Source organism: Dissoconium aciculare, assembly GCF_010015565.1.
Source record: "Dissoconium aciculare CBS 342.82 unplaced genomic scaffold K489scaffold_5, whole genome shotgun sequence".
NCBI lineage: Eukaryota > Fungi > Ascomycota > Dothideomycetes > Mycosphaerellales > Dissoconiaceae > Dissoconium > Dissoconium aciculare.
The window spans coordinates 307,424-330,273 of NW_022984955.1; the positions used below are offsets into that span (position 1 = coordinate 307,424).

At 53.2% G+C, this 22,850-nt stretch overlaps 9 protein-coding genes across 9 annotated transcripts; 4 read left to right on the plus strand and 5 right to left on the minus strand.

The window, feature by feature from the left end:
• Positions 1–61: 61 nt before the first annotated feature.
• K489DRAFT_317575 (uncharacterized protein) lies at positions 62–2,085 on the minus strand (the record flags this gene model as incomplete). The annotated part of the gene is made up of 5 exons (XM_033601249.1): positions 62–497; positions 549–640; positions 698–1,074; positions 1,131–1,899; positions 1,993–2,085. The coding sequence occupies 5 exons, from the start codon at positions 2,083–2,085 to the stop codon at positions 62–64; spliced, it is 1,767 nt and encodes a 588-aa protein (XP_033460388.1).
• A 237-nt stretch (positions 2,086–2,322) lies between these two features.
• Positions 2,323–3,225, minus strand: K489DRAFT_193405 (uncharacterized protein). Its single transcript, XM_033599551.1, has 2 exons — positions 2,429–3,225; positions 2,323–2,336 (listed from the first exon to the last, which is right to left on the minus strand). The coding sequence occupies exon 1, from the start codon at positions 3,133–3,135 to the stop codon at positions 2,653–2,655; it is 483 nt and encodes a 160-aa protein (XP_033460389.1). The 5' UTR covers positions 3,136–3,225; the 3' UTR covers positions 2,323–2,336; positions 2,429–2,652.
• Positions 3,226–3,453: 228 nt separating this feature from the next.
• Positions 3,454–4,892, plus strand: K489DRAFT_379338 (eukaryotic translation initiation factor 2 subunit alpha). The gene has a single exon (XM_033604620.1). It carries the CDS (start codon positions 3,510–3,512, stop codon positions 4,431–4,433), a length of 924 nt encoding a protein of 307 aa, XP_033460390.1. The 5' UTR covers positions 3,454–3,509; the 3' UTR covers positions 4,434–4,892.
• Positions 4,893–5,004: 112 nt separating this feature from the next.
• On the minus strand, positions 5,005–6,395 carry K489DRAFT_394002 (FAD/NAD(P)-binding domain-containing protein; the record flags this gene model as incomplete). The annotated part of the gene is made up of 3 exons (XM_033606793.1): positions 5,005–5,920; positions 5,991–6,187; positions 6,264–6,395. 3 exons carry the CDS (start codon positions 6,393–6,395, stop codon positions 5,005–5,007), a joined length of 1,245 nt encoding a protein of 414 aa, XP_033460391.1.
• Positions 6,396–8,159: 1,764 nt separating this feature from the next.
• On the plus strand, positions 8,160–9,056 carry K489DRAFT_388183 (uncharacterized protein; the record flags this gene model as incomplete). The annotated part of the gene is made up of 1 exon (XM_033606395.1): positions 8,160–9,056. The coding sequence occupies one exon, from the start codon at positions 8,160–8,162 to the stop codon at positions 9,054–9,056; it is 897 nt and encodes a 298-aa protein (XP_033460392.1).
• A 4-nt stretch (positions 9,057–9,060) lies between these two features.
• On the minus strand, positions 9,061–12,760 carry K489DRAFT_423517 (glycosyltransferase family 35 protein). The gene is made up of 8 exons (XM_033608251.1): positions 12,262–12,760; positions 12,188–12,200; positions 12,029–12,126; positions 11,881–11,975; positions 11,741–11,860; positions 10,823–11,688; positions 9,848–10,753; positions 9,061–9,782 (listed from the first exon to the last, which is right to left on the minus strand). Exons 1-8 carry the CDS (start codon positions 12,462–12,464, stop codon positions 9,366–9,368), a joined length of 2,718 nt encoding a protein of 905 aa, XP_033460393.1. The 5' UTR covers positions 12,465–12,760; the 3' UTR covers positions 9,061–9,365.
• A 984-nt stretch (positions 12,761–13,744) lies between these two features.
• On the minus strand, positions 13,745–15,724 carry K489DRAFT_317480 (uncharacterized protein; the record flags this gene model as incomplete). Its single annotated transcript, XM_033601243.1, has 1 exon — positions 13,745–15,724. The coding sequence occupies one exon, from the start codon at positions 15,722–15,724 to the stop codon at positions 13,745–13,747; it is 1,980 nt and encodes a 659-aa protein (XP_033460394.1).
• Positions 15,725–16,917: 1,193 nt separating this feature from the next.
• Positions 16,918–19,192, plus strand: K489DRAFT_193524 (uncharacterized protein). Its single transcript, XM_033599552.1, has 3 exons — positions 16,918–17,130; positions 17,193–18,079; positions 18,147–19,192. Exons 1-3 carry the CDS (start codon positions 17,108–17,110, stop codon positions 18,956–18,958), a joined length of 1,722 nt encoding a protein of 573 aa, XP_033460395.1. The 5' UTR covers positions 16,918–17,107; the 3' UTR covers positions 18,959–19,192.
• A 1,236-nt stretch (positions 19,193–20,428) lies between these two features.
• K489DRAFT_318491 (subtilisin-like protein) lies at positions 20,429–22,513 on the plus strand (the record flags this gene model as incomplete). Its single annotated transcript, XM_033601324.1, has 6 exons — positions 20,429–21,163; positions 21,220–21,369; positions 21,429–21,645; positions 21,720–22,211; positions 22,276–22,385; positions 22,445–22,513. The coding sequence occupies 6 exons, from the start codon at positions 20,429–20,431 to the stop codon at positions 22,511–22,513; spliced, it is 1,773 nt and encodes a 590-aa protein (XP_033460396.1).
• Positions 22,514–22,850: the final 337 nt, after the last annotated feature.

Genomic DNA, 22,850 nt, shown 5'->3' on the forward strand with positions numbered 1-22,850 from the left:
CATGATTGAATTGTTGCGATGAATAGCAGCCCATATTTGCGACAATCTACTGGACTGTGGCTCATAGCATTCGGCCTGCGAAGAAGTCCTCAGCCCCGTTCCTCACAGATTCATCCGGGTCCACGCTGTTACCACTTCCGCTCCGACTGCGGTTCCCACTGACTGTCGGACTGATCGTAGAGACTCCGCTATCGCTCTGGTATTTCTCGTTGTCGTCGACGGGAGAGACATTGATGGTCGTGGTATCTCCGTCACTGTCTTTGACGTCTTCGCTGAAGCGCACATGCCGTTTGTGCCAGTCACTGCCTTCGTAGTCGAAGGTTTGTTCGACATCTTCGCGTGCGTACCACAGAGGCTGGTTGGCGGCGATCTTGACGACATCCAGCCAAGGGCGTTTGGACGAATTTGCAGCGTGGAAGATGACATCCATTTCTTCCAAACATCGCAGGCTGGTCTCGGGATAGAAGAAATATATCGTTGGGAGAATCACAGCGTTACTAGATAAAATCAGTCACCGAACCTTCAGGATACAATTTCATAACACCCACGTTGCGATGAAGATGATGTAGGTCCGATATGTTGTGTTAGTAAATGCGGCAGGCGTCGCAAAAACGACGATAAAATTCGCCAGCCAGTTCGCCTGGTGAATGTTAGCATCCAATAGTCCTCATGACACCTCAAGCGAAGAAGCACTTACGACTGTGCTGATGGCATTGCCAGGGCCTCTGATCCGGAGCGGGACGATCTCAACCTGGTATAGCCAACTCATGCCTTGCCAGCCGATGGCGAAGAAAATGCAGTAAATGAAGACGAAGGCTGTTCCCACGTCTAGAGCGGTCCGGTTGTTGATGTAGACCATGAGACACAAGACAATCATGCAAATGAGCATGCCTGAAGTGCCGAAGAGCATCAATTGCCTTCTGCCCCAGTAGCGGTCGATGCCGTACACCGACACAAAGGAGGCCAGCAAAAATGTCGTACCGGCGCAAGCTGCAAGGAGACGAGCGATCCATGCATCCCATTGATATTGTTGGTTGAACATGGCGGCAAAATACATAGTGCAGAAGTTGATTCCTTGGAGAAAAGATTAGTGATCCACGTCTCTAAAGAGGGTCGTTTGACAATCATACCTCCGATCTGCTGGAAGAACTGCAAGGCGACTGCCAAGATGACGCGGTGACCATCGCGATAGTCGCCCATCTTGAAGACGTTTACGAAGCTCGCTTGAGCCATCTCGATGACCGCATCCTTGATCTGCAGGAACTCTTGATGAATGACACGATCACTCTCCTTTTTGTCGTTCAGCGCCGAGAGCACATGCAGTGCTTCGGCCTCGCGGCCTGCCAAAATCAGCCATCGCGGAGACTCGGGCATGTAAAGCACCAGCCAGGCAGCGATGACTATAAGGACCAGTTGAAGTGCAATCGGCACTCGCCATGATTCAGAACCTGGGTCCAGCCATGCAAAGGCGAAATCTGCCCAGTAGCTCAGTGTCAAGCCCGCGGCGATGCACACTCCGGCTGACATCATGAGCACTGTACCGCGACGGTGCGCTTTCGTACATTCTGCCTGCCATGCCGGGACTGTGGCGCAATTCAATCCGTTTCCGAGGCCGGCAATGAATCGGCCAGCCACGAACTGGCCCCAATGGAATGCAGTACATTGGATGATCTCTCCCACGAGCAATAGGAGGAGACCAGTGAAGACGATCTTCTTTCTGCCCAGGCGATCGCCAATGAAGATTGCAACGACCGCCGACACCAAGCATCCCAAGTTCCAAATGCCTACGGTAAGTCCGAGGTTGTTGGCGACTTGAAGGTTTCCGGGGTAGGTAGGAACAGCACTCTCCGGGAATTGTTTCAAGAACGAGGCAAGGGTCATAAAGCCACCAAGCAATCCCTAGTAAGTATCAGTTAGATGTTGTTTTGACATCATCACAAGCATGTATTGAAAGAACATGGACGACACCAAGCGTAGTTAAAACAAACATACCTGATCGAAGCCGTAAAGAAGGAAGCAGAGTCCCGAGACGACTCCGATGGCACGAGATAATGCCGGGCCTCGGAGGCCCAAATACTCTTGCATTTTGAATGGATTGACAGACGTGATAAGTTTGAATCTTTAGTGCTGCCTCGGGACCTTGTACATGCGTTACCTCAATCGACCCAAATGATGTTCAGACGGGCTCGATCGCAATCCAGAAAACCAGAACGATTCAGAGACGCTTTCTTAGGAGTCAGAGGAGGACCATCTAGTCGTTGTTGAAGACGTGGGAGAATTCACTTCGCCACTTGCAACCTGCTTCGCGCGACTATAATCTCTGTACTTATACTTGCCTGATGCTTGCATATCGGCATGCACGTCAGTCGCTGAAATTTGGTTGATGGCGTAGCTATACTTTTGAGATACTGCGGAATATGCTACCTACCGAGGACGCGACTGCGGCTAAGTCATTTTGGACAGAAGCAGTTCTTGGCTTTCCACGAGGAAGATCGGGCCTGCTGGGGTTTCCCAATTGCTAGCCAGTGGCAATGACAAGATGTTTGATCTGAGTGGTCGGAATCGCCTGCAAAGATTCCCGGAGGAGCTGAAGCCATTGAGCAATGCTCCGACCCGAGTCCAGCCAATGCATCATCGCCAGCCTTCCAGCTTTCATGATCCATGGAATTCAACGTCCAGACCGGCAATCATCGTCATTAAGATGCAAGAATCAGTTCCGTGAACATCGTTACTCATACTGTTTCCCCGATCCCGACTTTGTGGGATGGAACCAAGCCTACGATCCAGTTCGCAGAAGACCGGGAAGAGTGATGGGTGAAAAGCGGTACTGTGCCGGCATTGATGCAAACCCGTTCCGGATCGCGCATCATTGGCGGTACGGGTTTCCCATGCACGTCGTCCGATTTGCACTCCAGCTATGTTGCCATTGGAAATATTGTCATAGCTCAACACACTCATCACATCATCATCAAACAATCCCAACCTCGACGGAGTCATGAGCCGAACTGTTGTACAAGTGGGCGCATTGTTATAGAAGGAGGCGTGGAGATATGATACTAATAGCCGAGTCCGGGTTCGTTGTCCATCTCCGACCTCAAGATGTAGTGTGCTCGCCTGTCGCCGTACGAATAGCATTCATGCGATGAGTCTCGATGGTTAAGCAAAACATACTCGATTTTTCTGCTTGTAGATGTTGAAATGTACGAGATGATTCTCTTCGACGCGTATTGACCTTGAAATGATATTCACACAGCCACTCCAGTACGATGTCTCATGCAGTGCGGATGAAACCCTGGCGGGGACCAAAGTGCTGAGTCAGCGAAACCCGGCCTGCCCAAATTCGCCCCACCTACCACATTTCCAAAGGATGATTCATACGAAAACGCGACAGCACACAGAAATTCACCTCACCTCACCATCTATCGACAGACATCGCCAACAAGATCTGCTCTGGAAACAAACCAACCCCGCACCCGCGAGAATTCCCCACAGCACACCAACCGCCCATCATGTCGCTCACACATTGCCGGTTCTACGAGGAGAAATACCCCGAAATTGATGCCTTCGTCATGGTCACGGTGAAGCAGATCGCCGAAATGGGCGCCTACGTCAAACTGCTCGAATACGACAACATCGACGGCATGATCCTGCTCTCCGAACTCTCCCGGCGTCGTATCCGAAGCATCCAGAAGCTGATCCGCGTGGGCCGCAACGAGGTCGTCGTGGTGCTCCGGGTCGACAAGGAGAAGGGCTACATCGACCTGAGCAAGCGACGGGTGAGCCCCGAAGACATTGTGAAATGCGAGGAGAAATACAACAAGAGCAAGATGGTGCACAGCATCATGCGGCACGTGGCGGAGAAGACGGAGACGCCGATCGAGGAGTTATACCAGAACATCGCGTGGCCGCTGAACAAGAAATACGGCCACGCGGTCGACGCGTTCAAACTGTCCATCACCAACGCCGACGTCTGGAGCGAAGTCAACTTCGCGAGCAACGTGATCCGCGACGAGCTCCAGTCGTACATCGGCAAGCGGCTGACGCCGCAGCCGACCAAGGTGCGGGCCGACGTGGAGGTGACGTGCTTCGGGTACGAGGGGATCGACGCGGTGAAGAACGCGCTGCGGACGGCGGAGGCGAAGAACACGGCCGAGACGCAGGTCAAGGTGAAGCTGGTGTCGCCGCCGCTGTACGTGCTGACGTCGCAGACCATCGACAAGAACAACGGCATCGACGTCCTCACGGACGCGATCAAGGAGATCGAAGCGAACATCCGCGCCGCGGGCGGCAACTGCGTGGTGAAGATGGCGCCCAAGGCCGTGACGGAGAACGACGACGCGGAGCTCCAGGCGCTGATGGACAAGCGGGAGAGGGAGAACGCGGAGGTCAGCGGCGACGAGGACGAGAGCGAGAGCGACGAGGGCGTCGTTTGAGGAAGCGGCGATTACGGAGGAGGGGGGGCATCGGGATTCAGAAATGTGATGGAGGCATTACGAAGGGCGTCCGGAGCAATGCGGCGATTTCAATTTTGGCACGAAAAGGGAAATTATGATTACGGCATGTATGGGGTGCGAAAACAAATTGCGCGCCATGATGGGGGAGAGGGAGATGCATGGCGACGAAATTTGCCGGCGGACAATTCGGCATCGGGGTTTCCGGCATCGTTGGGAAATGGGTGTTCCATAGAGGCAAGGTTTTGTGGCAAAAGCACTCAATGCAGTTCAGAAACTTCGACGGTCGATCCGGGTGTTTTTTTTTTCATGTACGAGGACGATACTGTAGGAGGAAGGAGAGGTTGTCAGCCTGTGGTCTATCCCAACCGATATGATATCTACGCGAAATTCATGGTTACAATCGAGAGGTACAAACAGAATTGAAGAGACATTAAAATAAATAAAGAGTAGAGAGAACACCGCGGATCTCCCATCGCGCGGACCGGGACGATGAAACGGGGGGAACACAAGGGGCAGAATACACCCACTCCCCTTAAAAGGATCGACCTCTTCAACGACGGGCGATCTCCTTTCCTCCCAGCCAGTCCAGCGTCCAATACGCCGAGATCATCACGGTCCGGCGCCAGGACTCCGTCCACATGAGGTTCTTGCTCCGCCAGGCCGCCCAGGCCCTCTGGCCGGTCCAGTCCGCCTGGCCGTCCACGACGCCGTCGTGCCCGCCGATGTAGGCCACGAGGGCCTTTTGCCGGTAGCTGAACGGGGTCTGGCCGTCGAGGTCGCGGTTGAAGACGTCGATGAGGTAGCGGGCCTTCTGCACGGCGACCTCGGCGGTGGTGGGGAGGAAGTACTTCTTGATGTCGGCGGCGTCGCCGAGGGCGTAGACGTCGTGGAGCGGCTGCTTCTGGCAGTCGAGCACGTGCAGGTGGCCGTCGGTGAGGATGCGGGGGAGCTTGTCCGTCTTGGCGACGTCGAGGGCGTCGACGAGCGGGCTCTGCTTGTTGCCGGCGGTCCAGATGACCATGCCGCAGCCGATGCGGCCGTCGTCTTTGGTGGTGATGCACTCGGCTTCGACTTTTTCGATCTTGGAGCCCGTGACGACTTTGACGTTCCGCTGGGAGAAACTCCCGATGGTGTATTGCTGGAGGGCCTCTTCGAAGGCGCCGAGGATGTTGGGGGCGGCGTCGTGGATGGACATGCTCATCTTGCCCTTGAGGGTGGGATATAGCTGGGCAAAGTCTTGGCTGAAGAGGTCGGAGATCTCGGCCGTGATCTCGACGCCGGTGGGACCGCCGCCGACGACGATGATGTGTAGCAGGTCCCGCTGTCGCTTGTCGCTCACGCCGGGGAGGGATGCGAGTTCGAGGATTTGCTTCATGCGAGCCTGGAGGCGCTTGGCATCTTTGACGTTACGGACGAAATAGGCATTCTCGACCGCACCGGGGGTGTCGAATGTGTTCGGCACGCATCTACAGTGCGATGTCAGCTTTTATTGGATCTCTTCGACCGCCGTCGAATGCGTCGATTCGAAATGCTTACCCAGGAGCGAGAATCAGTCGGTCATATGAGAGATCGAAATCCTTGTCGTCCTCGTCACACGCCGAACGGCATTTACAATTCTTTGACTTGAAATCGACGTCCTTGACCACGGCTTTGTAGTACGTGATTTGGCGGCTCTTACGACGAACCGGTTCTTCTGCCAGTGAAAAATCGAAAAGACCGCAAGCAGCGCTGGCCTAAGGATTGATTCATGTCAGCGGTGTTCCTGGGTCCCCGGAGGTTGACGAACGAGACGTTCTGCGCGTGACCTACAAGCAATGGCGTGTAAGGACTCGTCTCCTCCGGCGACACGACAACGATGTCGAATTTCTTGTCGTCGAGCTTCTGTGAAAGCTGGAAGCCTGCCCAGCCGGTGCCGACGATGACCACACGTTCTCGGGACATGATGGTTCGGAAGTGACGATGATGAAGCTGAAGTCGAAAGACTGATTGATGGGTGGGTCGAGATTTGCTGGAGAATAGGACGGTGACACGGCGAAGCATTCAGAGGAGAACGTGAAGTGTTTGGAATCGTCTTCGGAAGACGGTGTGAAGTGGCTTGTTGATACAGCACGAGACAAACGAATGAAGATGAGCAAAGAGGAATGGAAGATGTTGGAATATATTACATTCGTGATGATTGATCGTCTATCTCTACGATACAACAACAGGGAAGGGAAGGGAGGTTATGTATGATGATTGATGGTGAAGATAATATAGTAGTGATGGAAGCGATTGTGCAGCGGTGATGGACGCGATTGGGATGTGTGTAATGTGTAGTGCGTGGTATGGGTAGGATGGTAGGTAGAGCAAGAATCCTAGTCACCAACGTCATGATATTTTCGCCCGCCTGCACACACATGCACACACACACATGATAAAAACAAACCTTACGGATGGGGAATCCTTATCGGCTCACGTTGGGACAATTGGAGCAAACCTCCGACTGAAATTGATGGAAGACCTAGGCGGAGTGTTCGAGATACAGGGCCCGTGCAGTGAGGTTTTCGATGGGCAATGATGCTGCCATGACGTGTCGATTTATCCGATGGACGGGCGTGAGAAACAAAAAAACCCGTCTCCGATCAATCACATCGAGAGCGAGATAGTGAAAGCCATGGGTACTGTAAGAAGAGAGATTGGAGATGGACATATGCCCAGGTGTACAAGGACATGCAGTCGGAGGGAGAGATGGAGAAGAGAGCCTCAATCTCGCCCATCTGTCGGAGCGGAGAGAGACTTGCTGTTGCATGGAGAAGAAGGCGACGATCTCTTCTCGAAAGAGGAATGAAAAAGTTGAACTGGGCGTGAGTGGTGGTGAGATAAGGGTTTTGCAGTCCATGTGCAGTGACGCACGCAGCAGCTGGTCTCATGTATATAACGTATATACTAATACTTGTATATACCTGGTACATATCGATGGTTGGAAGAGAGACAACGGAGCGAGATTGTTGCCGGCACCGAACCTTTTCTACGACAAGGCACATGGAAATAAGAACCCATCACTTCGGTGTATTACTACAGTACAATACATAACTACACAAATCATCTGATCCCGACTTGATTATCATGAACAACCTGGACCGATCCCGGTGCGCGCTCCCTCCCTCCCTCCCTATCGACGAGCAGATATGCTTCCGAATCTCAGAGAGCTACAGTATTGTTATTATCAATCAATCGCCGTGATGGTTGAACATCGCACTCACTTCCCTTTGTTGTTGTTTTTCCAGTCGCTGCCCATGAAAGTCTTAGCTGTCACCAATGTTAAATGCTTGTCCGTCTCATCGGAATCATAATTGTCCTTTACTGGACGTTCCACGGATCGCTTCAATCGCATCGCCGACGATAAGCTACTACCTTCCCCACAAATTCCCTCTCTAGATGTCATCATTAGCCTCGGCCCTAATCCGTTATCGCCGCCCTCCTTGAGCCATTACGGTGGTGCAATCGTCGGGGGATGACGAGTGAGAGAGAGCCATTTACTTCACTTCCTCCACCTCTCATCATCTTCTCGACTCGATACGCTTGGGAACAGACTTCCCCTGGTTCACCTAAATCAATCCTCCTCACACACGTGCGATCACCGTGAGATGGTTCGCGTGCTCTCACGGCGGACAGACGAGGACATCCACTTCGAGATCCAACATTGATATATAACATATCAAAACCATGGCATTCCAAGACCGACGACCTCCCGCCTCCTTCCTATCCCTACCCTCCGAACTACGCAATGCGATCTACACCTACCTCTTCGACCCGGCCTACTCAACGACCGAAGCAGACCTCTCCTCTCCACCAAGCGAACCCCCCAACGCCCCGTCGACCGAGCCCTCCCGACCCGACCTCCGGCCCTCCTGCGCCGTCGAGTCCAACAACCAGCGCTCCAGCCACGCCCTGCGCGTGCTGCAGACCTGCAAGCAGATGCACCACGAAGCGCGGCTGCTGGCGCTGACCCATCTCCCCTTCCACGTGCGCGGCGAGACGGCGCTCCCGGAGACGTTCAGCGTGCGGTCGGCCCGGCTGCCGCGGGACCGGCTGCGCGCGGTGCGCACGCTCACGCTGACCGCGCGCATCAGCCACCTGCGCGCCATGAACGAGGCCTGGGGCGGCGTGCCGTTCGGCGCCCCGGAGCTGCGGCTGGACGCGCTGGTCATCGTGCCCTCGCGGCCGGACGTGACGGACCTGCCGTTCCGCGAGATCGCCGACCTCAGCCAGAGCCACACGCTGGCGTACGTGCTGGGGGAGACGCTGAAGGGGCTGCGGAACGTGGGGTACGTCGAGGTGAGGAACCACGGGTGCTTCGACGGCGCGGTGTGGGAGAAGCTGTACTGCGGCGTCGTGTATCGGCTGTGGAGGTGGGGCGGCGGGAAGTGTGGGATTCGGTTCGCCAGCGGGAGGGCGGAGGAGCCTGGGAGGGCGGCGGAGGAGAATCGGTGGTTTCGCGCGTATCTGAAGGACGAGAAGGGAGACGAAGGGGTGGAGGTGGGTGTGGAGGTTTGTAGGCTGGTGGGCACGAGTGGGCAGTTCCCGTTTGACCCGTCAATTGATCCGAGGACGGATATGTGAAGGACTCCTTATCGAATCTCGATGTAGATGGGATACGCGAAGTTTGCGGACGCCGCACCGCGCAGGTACGTAGAATCATCATGCAGAAAGACTTGATCACTTCGATCTGATCTCAAGGATAGGATTCCCAGGCATGGAGAGATGCAAAGGGGGGAAGCCGATGTGACGCCGTCATGACATAACATACCACTATAAAACATAATCGTATTCATCATTACTCTCGTCGATAAGGAAGCTCACAATATCATGCATGCCTGAAAAGATCATCCCTCTGCATCAGGATCCAGACACCGATCCAGAACCCCACATCTATGCAGTGTCCTCCTTGGGCAGAACTGGCTCGACGTTCCAGATCGCCTCGGCGTACTCCTCGATACATCGGTCGGAGCTGAAGAAGCCCATCCGGCTGACCGAGGTGATGGTCTTGGTCAACCACTCCTCCTGGTTGCCGTAGGCCTCGTCGATCAGCTTCTGCGTGTCCACGTAGCTCTTGAAGTCGTCGGACACGAGGTAGTAATCGCCGTGTTCGAGGATCGAGTTGATCAGCGCGGAGAAGGAGTTGGCGTCGCCGAAAGTGCCGGACTTGATCGTGTCGAATACCCGCTGCAGTGCTGGGTCGAGGCGGAAGCCATCAGCGCTGTAGAAATGGGCGTGGCGGAGATCCTCGACGTCTTCGGAAAGGTTGCCGAAGAGGAAGATGTTGTCTTCACCGACTTCGCGGGTGATCTGAAGTTTTTAAAGTCAGTGGAGGAGGTTCTTCGTTCGATCGCTGCGTGGCTCAGGAAACTTACCTCAATGTTCGCACCGTCACAAGTACCAATGACCAAACCTCCGTTCAGAACAAACTTCATATTCGAAGTACCAGATGCTTCGGTTCCAGCAGTCGAGATGTGCTCGGAAATGTCACTGGCGGGGATGATAATCTCAGCCTTGCTCACGTTGTAGTCCTCGAGGAAGACGACCTTCAGGAGATCACCAATCTCAGCGTCGTTGTTGATGACCTGGGCGACTTGGTTCACGAGATGAATGATGGTCTTGGCCATCCAGTAACCTGGAGCCGCCTTGCCTCCGAAAATGCTGACTCGGGGTTGCACCTTCTTGCGCTCCTCGGCGGACATGTCCTTCAACTCGAGGTACCGGTGGATCACACCAAAGATGTTCAGCTGCTGGCGTTTGTACTCGTGAATACGCTTGACTTGGATGTCGAACAAGCTGGAAGGATTCACGGTGACCTTGTTGGCCGTCTTGATGTATTCGGCGAGTCGGACCTTGTTCGCATGCTTGATGGCCTGGAATTCCTTGCGGAACTCCTTGTCGTCAACATATGCCTCGAGCTTGTGGAGCAGGGTTAAATCCTTGAGGAACTCGTAGCCGCCCAGCTTGCTCGCAATCAACTGCGACAGACGTGGGTTGGCTTGGTGCAACCAGCGACGAGGGGTGATACCGTTCGTGACGTTGGTGAATTTGTCGGGGCCGTAGATCCGAACAAAGTCCTTGAAGATCGTTGTCTTGATCAAATCGGAGTGAAGCTCAGCGACACCGTTGACCTTGTGGCTGCCAATGACTGCCAGGTAAGCCATGCGCACCATCTTGGGCTGCGATTCCTCGATGATCGACACACGACCGAGCATGTCACGGTCCTTCGGGAAGTTGCGCTCCACAAACTGCAGGAAGTGCAAGTTGATATCGTAGATGATCTGATTGAAAAGCATTACTCGTTAGAACTCATCTCAACACCAGTGTGCATGGGCGTAAAATAGACTCACCTGAAGATGGCGGGGGAGCAGATGCTGAATGAGCGGAACAGACCACTTCTCCAACGCCTCGGGCAGGACGGTATGGTTAGTGTATCCGAAAGTCTGCTGGACAATGCTCCAGGCCTCGTCCCATTCAAGACCTTCCTGATCAATGAGGATACGCTGGAGCTCAGGAATCGCCAGGGTGGGGTGGGTGTCGTTGAGTTGAATTGCAACTTGGTTGGGAAACTCTGTCCACGCCTTCTTTGACTTCTTGAAGCGACGTACGATGTCGAACAGTGAAGCCGCGCACCAGAAGTACTGCTGCTTCAGACGAAGCTCTTTACCTCTCTCCAAGCTGTCGTTGGGGTAGAGCACGGCTGAAATGGTCTCGGCTCGTTGTTGATCTGCCACGGACGCCTCGTATTCGCCTGAGTTGAATTTGGTGAAATCGAACTCTCCTTGCGCAGCCTTGCTAGACCACAGACGCAGATTGTTGGTTGTCTTGGTTCCGTAACCAGGAATGGGGGCATCGTAGGCCACGGCAGTGACAATTTCTCCGTTCTCCCAGACGCTGACCTGCTTTCCGCTCTCATCCGTCTCCTTTCGGACATTGCCGTAGAACTGAATGTCGACCGTCACGTCGTGACGCGGGAACTCCCAAGGGTTGAAGTCAAGCCAGTAGTCTGGAATCTCAACCTGATAGCCGTCAATGATCTCCTGCTTGAAGATACCATAACGGTATCGCAATGCGTAACCCCAAGCGGGATAGTTCAAGCTCGCCAATGAGTCAAGGAAGCACGCAGCAAGACGACCCAGGCCACCGTTTCCAAGGGCCGCGTCACGTTCTTGAGAGATGATGTCCTCCATGCGGAAGCCGAGATCACTGACACCATCTGGAACAAGGGTCAATGTCTGAAATCGTGATCACTTCTTTCTTTCACATACCAGCGGCAATGTCCTTCATGCCAGTGTTCAACATGGCGTTATCCAAGGCACGTCCCATCAAGAACTCCAGTGAAAGATCTGCGACCTTGTTCAGCTTCACATCCGACTCATGTACCTTTTCTAGCTCTTACAGTATACACGTTTCGGGTCTGCGAATGTCTGGTTTTGCTGGGTCTTGTTCCACGCGATGACCAAGCGGTCACGGAAGGCCAAGGCCGTACCCGAGTATGCGGCACTGTTCTCGCCATCAGCTTTGTTCTGTGTGTCGGATCCTCTACTCTCTCTTACGCTTCATCGCAGTTGAATAGCGATCTGGCCAGCGTCGTCTCAATGTGCTGGACTGTCTCGGCTTGGAACTCGTCCTTTGTGGAGAACTCTTTCTTGGACTGTAGCAACGTCAACATGGAAGGACGGAGGGAAATCTTGGGTCCTCAAAGCACCACTTACGAACTTCTTCCACCTGTTGCACAGAAGCTTCGTCAGTACGAGCATCATCAATGGATCAAGTGTGATCCACTTACGCAGCTCTTTGGGGCTCAGGAATGCTGGCCTCGACACTTTTGATCTCCTGCGCACCGAAGCCCGTCGCTGTGCGCTTGTGCTTGGGTCGTGTGATGCCGGAGGGACCGACAGGGCCTTTGAGGTCGGCAATGGGTGCCGATGTGCTTGGGCGACGCTCGTGGCCGGTCGATTTGGCGGCAGTGGCGGTGGCAGCAGAAGCCATATTTGCGCGGTAGAGTCACTGATCTTCGTTGGTTAAGGCGATTGAACCGGGACGACGTTCGATGAGGTATGCACGGTTGGGAGGTGGAAGAAGGATGGTGTCGATCGAAATGAGAGGTAAGCAGACGGCCAAATCGAAAGGCAGGAAGGGGATGAAGAAGCAAGAGTATCACTATTGACCAGCTGACAGATCAATCACAACAATGGCGGTGGAGACCCATAACATACAGCTGTTTTGCCGCATCGACTATGCACGCCCGATGGTCTACTGTACATTGCGTGTGCGTCTGTGGTGTGTTGGGGCTGGCAGGCAGTCTCGCTGAGCTTTCCCCAGATTCTAACTTTTACCCTGAACTGGTTCATTTGTCTCATTCACTGGTCCGCTAAAACGATTCTAAGCACGCGGGTGACCGGACAAACGGCGGATGGTCTGGCACATGTTGCCGCCGCGATCAAGCAGACCTTGCAAGGCTGGCTACTGCGGCGAGTCTTTCGTCGAGCGTGTTTGCACAATGCAACATCGCATATCGGCCGCACACACATCTCACGGATGCGGAGTCCTGTTGTCGCGAGGAGACAATCATTGCTTCTGCCATGACCACGCACGATCGCGATGCTGAAATCGATGGACCGATACCCGCCCGTGGTGGGGCCAGCCAGCGCGCGTGCGCTCCTCAGGAACACCGACAAGAGAGTGTGTGTGGGGCAGGGGATTGTCAATGGTCTCGATTCCTGGAAGCACGCTGCCCCACTTTCCAAAGTCGTCTGGATGAATCACGCCCAATGTCAACCCTACAGGAGAGATGGTCTCGGTCCTCTCACCGAACATAGTGTATTCTCAACGATCCGCTCGGAGTAGATGGTTATTGTTTAGGTGAGGCGTTCGCGGATTCACGACTCGCTGATGTCCCGTTAACAACAGCCCGGCGGCGAGAATTTCAGGTGCTAATCTTGAATATTGTGAGAGACATGTAAGACAAAGGGCTCAACGAGACCACAGCACGGTCCAAACGGTGATTTTGCAGCACTCTCCCAAGGTCAAGGTACCGAGATGGCCAGATCTGTCCTCTCAGCATAGGCTCAGATGGGAACGCAGGTGTAGCATCACCAGTGAATATAGCATCGTGGCATGAATCGTTGACTCGTTATCATCAACTCTAATGTACAGTTCTGCCAAAATCTAAAGATGCTCGGTTGGCACATGAACGAAACCTCTCTCGATTTTAGTCCCACGCGAGCCCCGTGATGCATGCTCCGCCGTTGCGTGTGCAAGTCTAGGCTTCAAACAATCTCGCTGCCGTCGCGCTCGTGTGCCCTCCTGAGCACGCTCGTACTGCCGCTTCGCGGCGTCTCTACAGCTTGCATTACAGCCTCGCCATCGTCAGGGCCTAATACACGGTCGAGAATGGCATGAGCAGCATCTGCGGCAGCATCGTCGATGCCCTCCTCGAAGACTAGCTGAGTGCTGAATGCCACCCGTGACAAGCTGCCCAGAAATTTGTGATAGCCTCCCAACACAGCGCGCAGCTTCTGCACAATGTCAATGGTGCCGTCATATGTGCGCAATAGATGATATAACAGTCTCGTAGTGATGTTGACCGTTTCTACAATCAAGTTGTGTGCCTGGCGTTGTGGTGCGTCGATCTCGAGACCGATGCCCGGCGTGACCGTATACAGCTTGCTGACCTGGCCGTCAAGAAAGCGCACCAGCCGGCCGATGGCGCTGCGGTGCTGGGCAAGCAGACGTCCTCCGTGGTCTTCTTCGCACATGATCATGAAGAGCTTTAAGATCTCCAATCGCAGCTCGGTGATCTCCTCAATGGTGTATGGCTGCTCGTCTGCTGGCGGTGTGAACGTGTCAAAGAGAAGGCTCGTCAGATGAGCGACCAGCCCATTCTCTATGGAGCGCTGCTTGTCAGGGTCATTGACGATCGCGCCAAACGTTGTATCGAGTGCGCTAGAACCCAACATGCGAAGCATTGTCGTGACCTGGAATATCGGCTGAGCGGGATTGAGCAGAACCAGCAGAAAACTAACTTCCAAATGAGTCCAGAAGTCACGAAGTCGTTCAGGAAAGAGTGAAGCAGCCTGGCATAGGTCGTGCAGAAAGTCAACCACCTCATCAATTACAAGCTCTTCCACAAGTTGAGCTCGAGCATCGGTGTTGATGGCGCTCTTCGATGACATGCCGTAAAGCGAGTTTCGCGCATTCTCCACAGCGATCAGATCGATTGATTTGACACATAGAGGCAATGCCTGCTCTATCAGGTTGGCGGTAATCGCAGCACGTTGTCCTTTGAGCACAAACTTGAGCAGGTTCAGAATCAAGTAGAATGGAGCAAAGTGCTTTTCTTTCAAACAGCTGGTCCAGAAGTCAAGCATGATCGAGGCGATCGCCTGAGCAAATGCTTCGATGTCCGGCGATGCATCCACTCCGAGCTGATCTCCAAACAGGGATGCAAGGCTCCGGTCAGGTGTTGAGGGAAAAATCATCTTCGCGAAAGCTTCGAATGTACGGCAATGCCCCTCAAAGGGCCGGTGATTCATGATCATTTGGTAATAAACAAACTTTTCGTCGGCTCTTGCCGTAGCTGTTGGAGGTGTTAGGACAGAATCCAACGAGACTACGGTCTGGACAGAATCTTCCTTGACCACAGGCTGACGAGCTTGTGAGAATGCCAGAGGGATAGGACTATCCGGGGCCATTCTTTTTCGCTTTCCACCAACCTTTGGTGTTTGATCTTGACTTCGATCTCTGCTTCGGCTCGGGCTTATCGAGTGTACCTCTGCTTCATCGAACCCATCGCCCATACCATTCCCTGCCTTCCTGCTTTTGCCTACAGCGGTTCCTCGGCTTGCAGCATTGGTCCGAAGTTTTCCAAGGCCGTTCAGACGCTTCGCGCGCTCTGCCTCTTGGACGAGGTCATGGTGTATGAAACGATTGTCTGTCTCCAACAACTCCCTCTCTCTTTTACTGGCCTCCAAATCTAGTTTCTGCCGCGTTGTCTCGTCGTGATGCTGCTTGACCATAGCAGCAAGCTTGGCCTCATACGTCCTATTTGATATGTCGAGCTTGGATCGCACTATTTGTATCTCGCCCTGTTTTGCCAGTGCCAGCTCATGCGCTGCTCGCTCTGACAAACGCAAGCGCTCCTTTTCGGCTTCCAGGGCTGCAATTCTAGCCTGTAGTTCCATCACGTCTGCGTTGTCGTCTGTTACAGTGGTACCACGTCCGCGAGAGCCATATTGATGCTCACGCATCTCGGCATCTGCTGCCGCAAAGGCAGCTTGTGTTTCCGCATCCACTTCCCTCCGAGATGCATCATGTAGACGCTGGAAGGCTGTCGCGCTGGCCACGCCGGCGGACAATATGGTGGGTTCATTGAGATCAATGACTGTCTCATCCTCTAAACCATAATCAGAGCCTGGAGCATCTGGAATCTCAACGGGATACTCGCGAACATTTCCATGTGGCGGTGCAGTATTTCCCTGAGCATTTGCTCGAGGTTGTGGGGGTCGCCATGGTAGATTGTCATTTCTTGCTCTTCCATTCTGTCGGCTCAAACCAACTCGACTTTGCGGCTGTCGCTTGATTGCATTTGCCGAAGATGGTGGCGCCTGCAATTGAGTAGCAGTTTTAGGCCTTTGCGTAGAAGCTACCAGTGCATCATACTCTAATGCTTGAAGGGCATTGTCGGTAATGTCAGCGAAGTCATCGTCGGAGAAGAAGTCCTCATCTTCCATGCTGATGAATCTTCCTGACCCAGAGCGCCATCGCCTGAATGTCGATCGCGAGAATCAGGCTGGAAGTGGCGCGATGATCGCTTGCAACACTGGATGCTAAGCGAAACCAAAACTGTAATATTTAGTCAAGGCGCCGAGTGTATGAACAAATTCCGAAGAAGTATGTATTTGCAGGGCATTTTTCACGTGTCAAGCACAAACGCGTGCCATCATGGGAATCGCCATGAGACCGGCGAATCTTCGGAATTCGCACGCCGAAGCGATGGCCTGTACTTGAATAAGATCAGATAAGATCGGCTTTGTTGGAAACACTCATCATCCCGCACGGCCTGGTGCCCCACTGCCGCGTTGTCCGTCCGGCCAGGCCTAGCTCTAATCAGTTCGGCCTACAGTATCGTACACTACTACGCCTGGACGCATGCATGCTTCATGAATTACTGCCTGCCAATAGTTTTTGGAATTTCACTTTTCGACACCAGCTTTACTGCACATTCAATCATATTATATCTGTTAACATGACTCGACGGAGGATATTCGCAAAAAACGCCCGGTAGTACATGTCATGGCATCTCGCCGAAGTCTCGGAGGCGGGCGCATACTCGGAAGTGGAAGGAATTTAACACCTCCAGCACCGCCAAATCAAAACACAAAACCTGGCCATGTCCGGACTCCCTCAAATTTGTCGTTCTCGGAGAACTCTGTGTCTCTCAGTTCACACACCTCGAGTACACCCGTGTCCATAGGAGATGAAGATCTTGCGTCTCGTATCGCCCTCGACGAGAATGGATCCGCGGCGCAAGCAGCAGCTGCTGCGAGCTCACGGATGGTTTGCCCAATATGCAACGAAGAGATGGTATGATTGCTTTTCATCCTTGAGTGCTGCGCCGCTGACAAGCCCAGATGACTCTGCTCCAACTGAATAGGTGGGTATGCTTACCCTCGTGCGTTACCAATCGAAGATACATGCATTCTGACCGAGTCCAAGACATATTGACGACAACCATGCCAACCTAGAGGAGATCGAGCAAGATGAAGCCAAGACATGGTTCATGCAGCAAATGACAAAGGCGCGTAAATTTCAACCGCTCGCCTTGATCAATCAGAAGCTCAGGGGCCTGGAAGCCTTCGAGTCGAACAACGACACGATCCCCACAGCACAATCGCGAGATATCCGATCCGACACGCGCAATCCATCTCAGATACCGGTTTTGAAAGAGCAAGTACAAGTTGATCCGGAAGAGTTAGTGAGCAGGACACATTGGCAACGGGCGACTGGATACGATTCTTGCGCAGATCCACTATGTGGAAAGCGATTGGGAGCTGCCAACGGTCAAGTCAATTGCCGTCATTGTGGAAAGTTGTTTTGCGAAGAGCATACGATGTACCAGATGAAACTCTCGCGCTCGGCTCAACACGAGCCTGTGCGTGGTGTATGGTGTCGAGTTTGCGAGACATGCTTCAAGAGTCGACCAGGATACAATGATCATCACGGCTTCCAACGAAATCACACGGACTCATTCGTCTCGTTTCGTAGAAAGACTGTTGATAAGCGGTATTTGGAGACGAGCCGCTTGGAGACCAGACTCACTAGGCTCACCCAGTTGCTCGCGAACCCTCCGCCAGTGCCCGATGATCAGACTACAGGCAGCCTCATTTGGTCATCGCTTGCCGGGAACAAGAATCATGTGCGATCGCTGGAACAGACTGTCGTTTCTTGGGAGGATGACAACGCTGTGGTTCAATGTCCTTTCTGCCACCAGCCATTTTCGCAGTATAGCCTACGGCGGCATCACTGTCGTATCTGTGGCCGAATCGTATGCGGAGATCCTACTACAGCTTGCTCTGAAGAAATCAGCCTGGATGTTAAGATCGGTATGTGCCCAACAGTGGTCCATGTAATGGCACACTCATATCACAGCAGGCGCTGATGTACTCTCAGAGAAAACCGGAGGCAAGACTGTGGTCGATGTGCGCATGTGTAAAGAATGCCAGCGTACAATTTTCAGCAAAGCAGATTTCGCGCGCGAACTCATGGCACAAACACCAGACATGCGAGCGTATGCGAACCTGGTTCAATTTGAGCATGGCATTAGGCTTCTGCTACCAAAGTTCCAGCGCCTATTGTTGACGTTGCAGGATCCCGATCAGACTCCGTCTTCCAGCCAGCTTGCAGATGCCTCTAAGGTTCGTAGGCGACTCATGGACGCTTTTACTCAATACGATGTCGCTGCGAAGCGCATTCGTGATTTCCCGACCACAAAACCAACGCAGGAGAGATTGCAAAAGGCAATATATCAACAAGCCACCAATTTCCTACACATTCACATGCTTCCACTGAAAAGTCTTCCTAAGATCATGAAGCATGCCACCCCGCATGGTCTGCAAGATAAACAGAACACGGGTAATGGAAGGCCGGCCGGAGCGTTGGCTGCCATCAAATACGACGAAGCACATAAGTCCAATGGCCATCGGCCAACGAGCAGTCGCGCTAGTAGCTCGAGTTCGGCTGCAATCACGGCGCTTGAGGCCGAGGAGAAAGAGCTCAAAGAGCGACTGATCGTCCTGGAGGAGCAAAAGTTTTTCGTCTCGGAAATGATTGCAGATGCCAATAGACGACGCAAATTCGACGAGGTTTCGGCATTATCGCAAAACGTCGAGGATCTGAGCAAGGAGGTTGATCAGATTCAGGGTCAGTTGGCTCAGATGGACTTCGCTAGCGCGTATGTCAACGACCAGGACATCATCAAGTGAACGGAAGTAATGCCTTATTCTAAGCTCTGACATTTCTCCTGGCACTCCCGTTTGGCGCGAGCGTGCCCTGAAGCTCCAACACCATCGAGCAGACCATGATTCTGCTGGCGACTCGGGCTCGTAAGCGCAGCTCTACGCTATATTGGAGGCTGAAGTTGAGAGCACCCAACGCGGCTTCTAGTCATATATCCGGATCCATATGCTGTAAGGAAAAACCTTACGTGCGCCACTCAAACATGCCTGTGCATTGTCCGAGGCGAGACTGGTGGTAGCTCCACCGGGTCAAACACCACGGAGAGGCCGAAGACAAAGAACGACGGTTTTTTGACTAGCGCCGACCAGCTTCTGAGCGTTTTGGTCGATGATGAAGAGGCGGTGATCCTGGCTCAGACGGAGTATAACTGAATACGAGACGAAACATGAAGATCGCACCAAGCTTCGATTAGAGGGTGCCGAGACATTGACAAGCTACACATATCGCGCGCTAAGGAATGGTGGAGAGCACCGGCGCTTGTGCGGGATTCGGGGGCAATGCCTTGCTGTATCGCGCGTAATACTATGAGTAGCACTGTCGTGTTCCCGCTTCACATCGCTATTGAGGCAGCATTGCTTGCCGAACATTAGCATCTATATAACACGGACATGGCGATCAATTAAGAGTAGGTACTGCGATTAATAATTGCTGAGTGGTTCCACAGTGGAAACCAGAAAATAGTGGAATTTGAAGGCACAATAACCCGTGTCGTGCTCACGCGACTCTCTATCGTCTCTATCGTGCACGGTCGTGATCTGGAGATAATCGCGCCGGTTCACCTTCCCGAGCGGGCGTAGTTTCCTGCGGGCGCCCTGTCTATTCCCCCGGGACGAGCTTATCAAGTCCCTGCAAGTGTTCCGCCCATCTGCGTCGCTCATCTGCGACACCACGAGACTGTTTTCCTTGTGCAGATCGCCTTTCAAGCACGCGATTCGCCGTAGCACTGTGCTCTACTCAGGGCAGATCGTCCGCCTTGGACCTGGGTCCCAAGCTCATTGGGTCATGTCCCCTCGTCATGTTACATCACTTATCGAGGATGTGTTGTGCCCCCCGCTCCATTGCTGGAGGGAAACAATGGAGGGCAAAGCGTACTGGATGTGCTCGAAACGATTGCCATCCGACGCGATGACCTTTTCGTATATGTAGACAGAGGTAGGTCTGCTGGAACTTTCTTGAAGAAGCCCTCGAGCCTCGTTTTGTCCTCCTTGCCCACAAGTGACAACATGCGTACGACCACTTTCAGCATCTACGCGTCAATCGTGGTAGCAGCTGTCGTATCAGCTCGCTCAATTCCTGATACCCATGTGCTTCACGAACGACGTGATGTCGACTTTCCCACTGACATCGTGAAACGGAGTCCTGTCGACGCTTCGTCGGTGCTGCCCATGCGTATTGGCCTCCGCCAGAGCAATCTCGACAAGGCAGAGGAATGGCTCATGGAAGTCTCTCGCCCTCGGTCAAGCAAGTACGGCCAGTACTGGACTCAGGAAGATGTGCTCAAGGCCTTCCAACCTGCACAGGATTCTGTTGATCTTGTCGGTCAATGGCTGGAAACTGCAGGCATCGCCAAGAATCGAATCACCCACTCGGAGAACAAGCAATGGCTCGCGTTTGACGCGACGCCTGAAGAGGCCGAACGTTTGACCCATGCTCAATACCACGAATATGAACATCCGAAAGGATACGCAATGGTTGGCTGTGAGGAGTATTTCATTCCTAGGCACCTTCAGGAGCACATCGATTACATCACTCCCGGCGTGAAAAGATCAATCGTGTCCGGACCGGGAATCACGAAGCGGTCATTCATATCATCAAGCTCTCGCGGTCCTGCCAATTGGAATCCTCCGAGGCTACGACCTGCTCCCTACATGCCGAAGAACAACACGCAGCTGCTGACTTGCGACACCACCATCACTCCGGCATGCATCGAGGCATTATACGATTTCAAGGCGCCCAATCCGAAAGCCGCGGTGAGCTCCAGCAACTCGCTTGGAATCTTCGAAGAGGGGGATATGTATTACCAGGAGGATCTGAACAGATTTTACCACAATTTTACTTCGTACATCAAGAACGGAACTGGCCCGATTTTGAAGTCTATTGATGGTGGCACTGCTCCTGCCGTTACAGCTGCCGATGCGGGAGGCGAAAGTAATCTCGACTTTATGCTTGCTGTATGTTTGCGCCTTCGTGTAAGGCAGAATCTTGAACATGACTCTAACGATTTCAGATTCCGATCATTTACCCTCAAACTACAACCCTGTATCAATCAGACGACATCTACGGCGGCACCTATCAAGGTTTATTCAACACCTTCTTAGACGCTATCGATGGCTCGTATTGCACGTATTCGGCATTTGGCGAGACCGGCAACGACGCTGTGAGTTGCTATTCACGAAATATCCTCGTTTCTTGATGTAGGATCTGACACCTGGACAGCAATTGGATCCCGTCTACCCTGATCCGAATCCTGGCGGCTACAAAGGCCCACTCATGTGCGGAGTTTACAAACCAACGAATGTCATGTCCATCTCATACGGCGAACAAGAACAAGATCTTCCGGCTTACTATCAGAAACGTCAATGTAATGAATGGCTCAAGCTCGGAATGCAGGGTGTGTCCATCTTCGTCGCCTCGGGTGACACGGGTGTTGGAGGTAAGCTTCGATTTCGTGTCGGCATCACTTCACATTCAAATTTCCATTTTGACTGACCCCTTGTTTCACAACAGGCTACCCAGGTGATGGCTCAGCCAATGGATGTCTACGCAACGGCACTGTGTTCTCGCCGACGCACCCCAACTCTTGCCCCTGGTTGACCAATGTCGGCGGCACGAAGGTTGCTGAGGGCAAGACCGTCAACGATCCTGAGGTAGCCCCTGAGGATCCGGCAGGACACCCCTACCGTAGCGCATACTACTCTTCTGGTGGCTTCAGCAATATCTTCCCCATTCCGAGCTATCAAGCCGACGCAGTAGCGACATACTTCAAAGACCACAACCCTCCCTATCCTTACTACAAGGATGGAAACTACAAGAATAGCACAGGTCTGTACAACCGAAATGGCCGCGGCATTCCGGATGTCGCTGCCATTGGAGACAATATTGCCGTGTATGTCGGAGGCCGGTATAGTCTCTCCGGAGGCACCAGTGCGAGTGCTCCCGTTTTCGCGGCCATTGTGAACAGGATCGTGGAGGAGCGCATCAAGCGCGGGAAAGGCCCAGGTTGGTTTCCAGCGAGGTTACTTACTACAGATGAGCTTTTCTTTGACTGACTGATGTTTGACAGTGGGCTTCATCAACCCGGTGCTATATCAACACCCTGAGGTCCTTAGGGACATTGTTACTGGCAAGAACCCCGGCTGTGGGACCGATGGCTTCTCTTGCGCTCCTGGCTGGGTAAGCTTTCGATTCCAGACTACGGTGAAATTGATTCAAGTCTGACTCACGCGCAATAGGATCCCGTCACTGGTCTCGGCACACCATCTTACCCAAAGATGCTGGACTTGTTCTTAAACCTCCCTTGAGCATCCAACCATACGCCAAGATTTCCAGAATACTATGCTCGCTCTTGATCCGATCCACGCAAGAATATTGAATGTCCTTGCAAATGTCGCGTCGTGCTGACCGCGAAGTACATACTTTGAGCGCATGCTTCGGGTTCAGCGCTTCGTCCCTGATCACGAGAGATGGTTCAGACACCTTATATCGAGGTCAGACCTGCGCTCCGATGCGTCGTCGGGTTACATCCAAGTCCCTTTGCCAAAAATCCAGGATCTGATGTGTCTGATGCCCAACTCCGACAAAAAAGAGTTGATCTGTCCTGCCTCATAATTACTCTCCCTGTGGCCATGTTCACTGTAC

Coding starts and splice junctions, on each gene's coding strand:
- K489DRAFT_193405 (XM_033599551.1), bottom strand. CDS start 3,135: ATGCTATTCGTACGGCGACAGGCGAGCACACTACATCTTGAGGTCGGA.
- K489DRAFT_379338 (XM_033604620.1), top strand. CDS start 3,510: ATGTCGCTCACACATTGCCGGTTCTACGAGGAGAAATACCCCGAAATT.
- K489DRAFT_423517 (XM_033608251.1), bottom strand. CDS start 12,464: ATGGCTTCTGCTGCCACCGCCACTGCCGCCAAATCGACCGGCCACGAG. Junction 11,689..11,740: donor CATGAAGGACATTGCCGCTG/GTATGTGAAAGA, acceptor CCCTTGTTCCAG/ATGGTGTCAGTGATCTCGGC. Junction 10,754..10,822: donor TGCTCCCCCGCCATCTTCAG/GTGAGTCTATTT, acceptor CTTTTCAATCAG/ATCATCTACGATATCAACTT.
- K489DRAFT_193524 (XM_033599552.1), top strand. CDS start 17,108: ATGACTCTGCTCCAACTGAATAG. Junction 17,131..17,192: donor ACTCTGCTCCAACTGAATAG/GTGGGTATGCTT, acceptor ACCGAGTCCAAG/ACATATTGACGACAACCATG. Junction 18,080..18,146: donor CAGCCTGGATGTTAAGATCG/GTATGTGCCCAA, acceptor ATGTACTCTCAG/AGAAAACCGGAGGCAAGACT.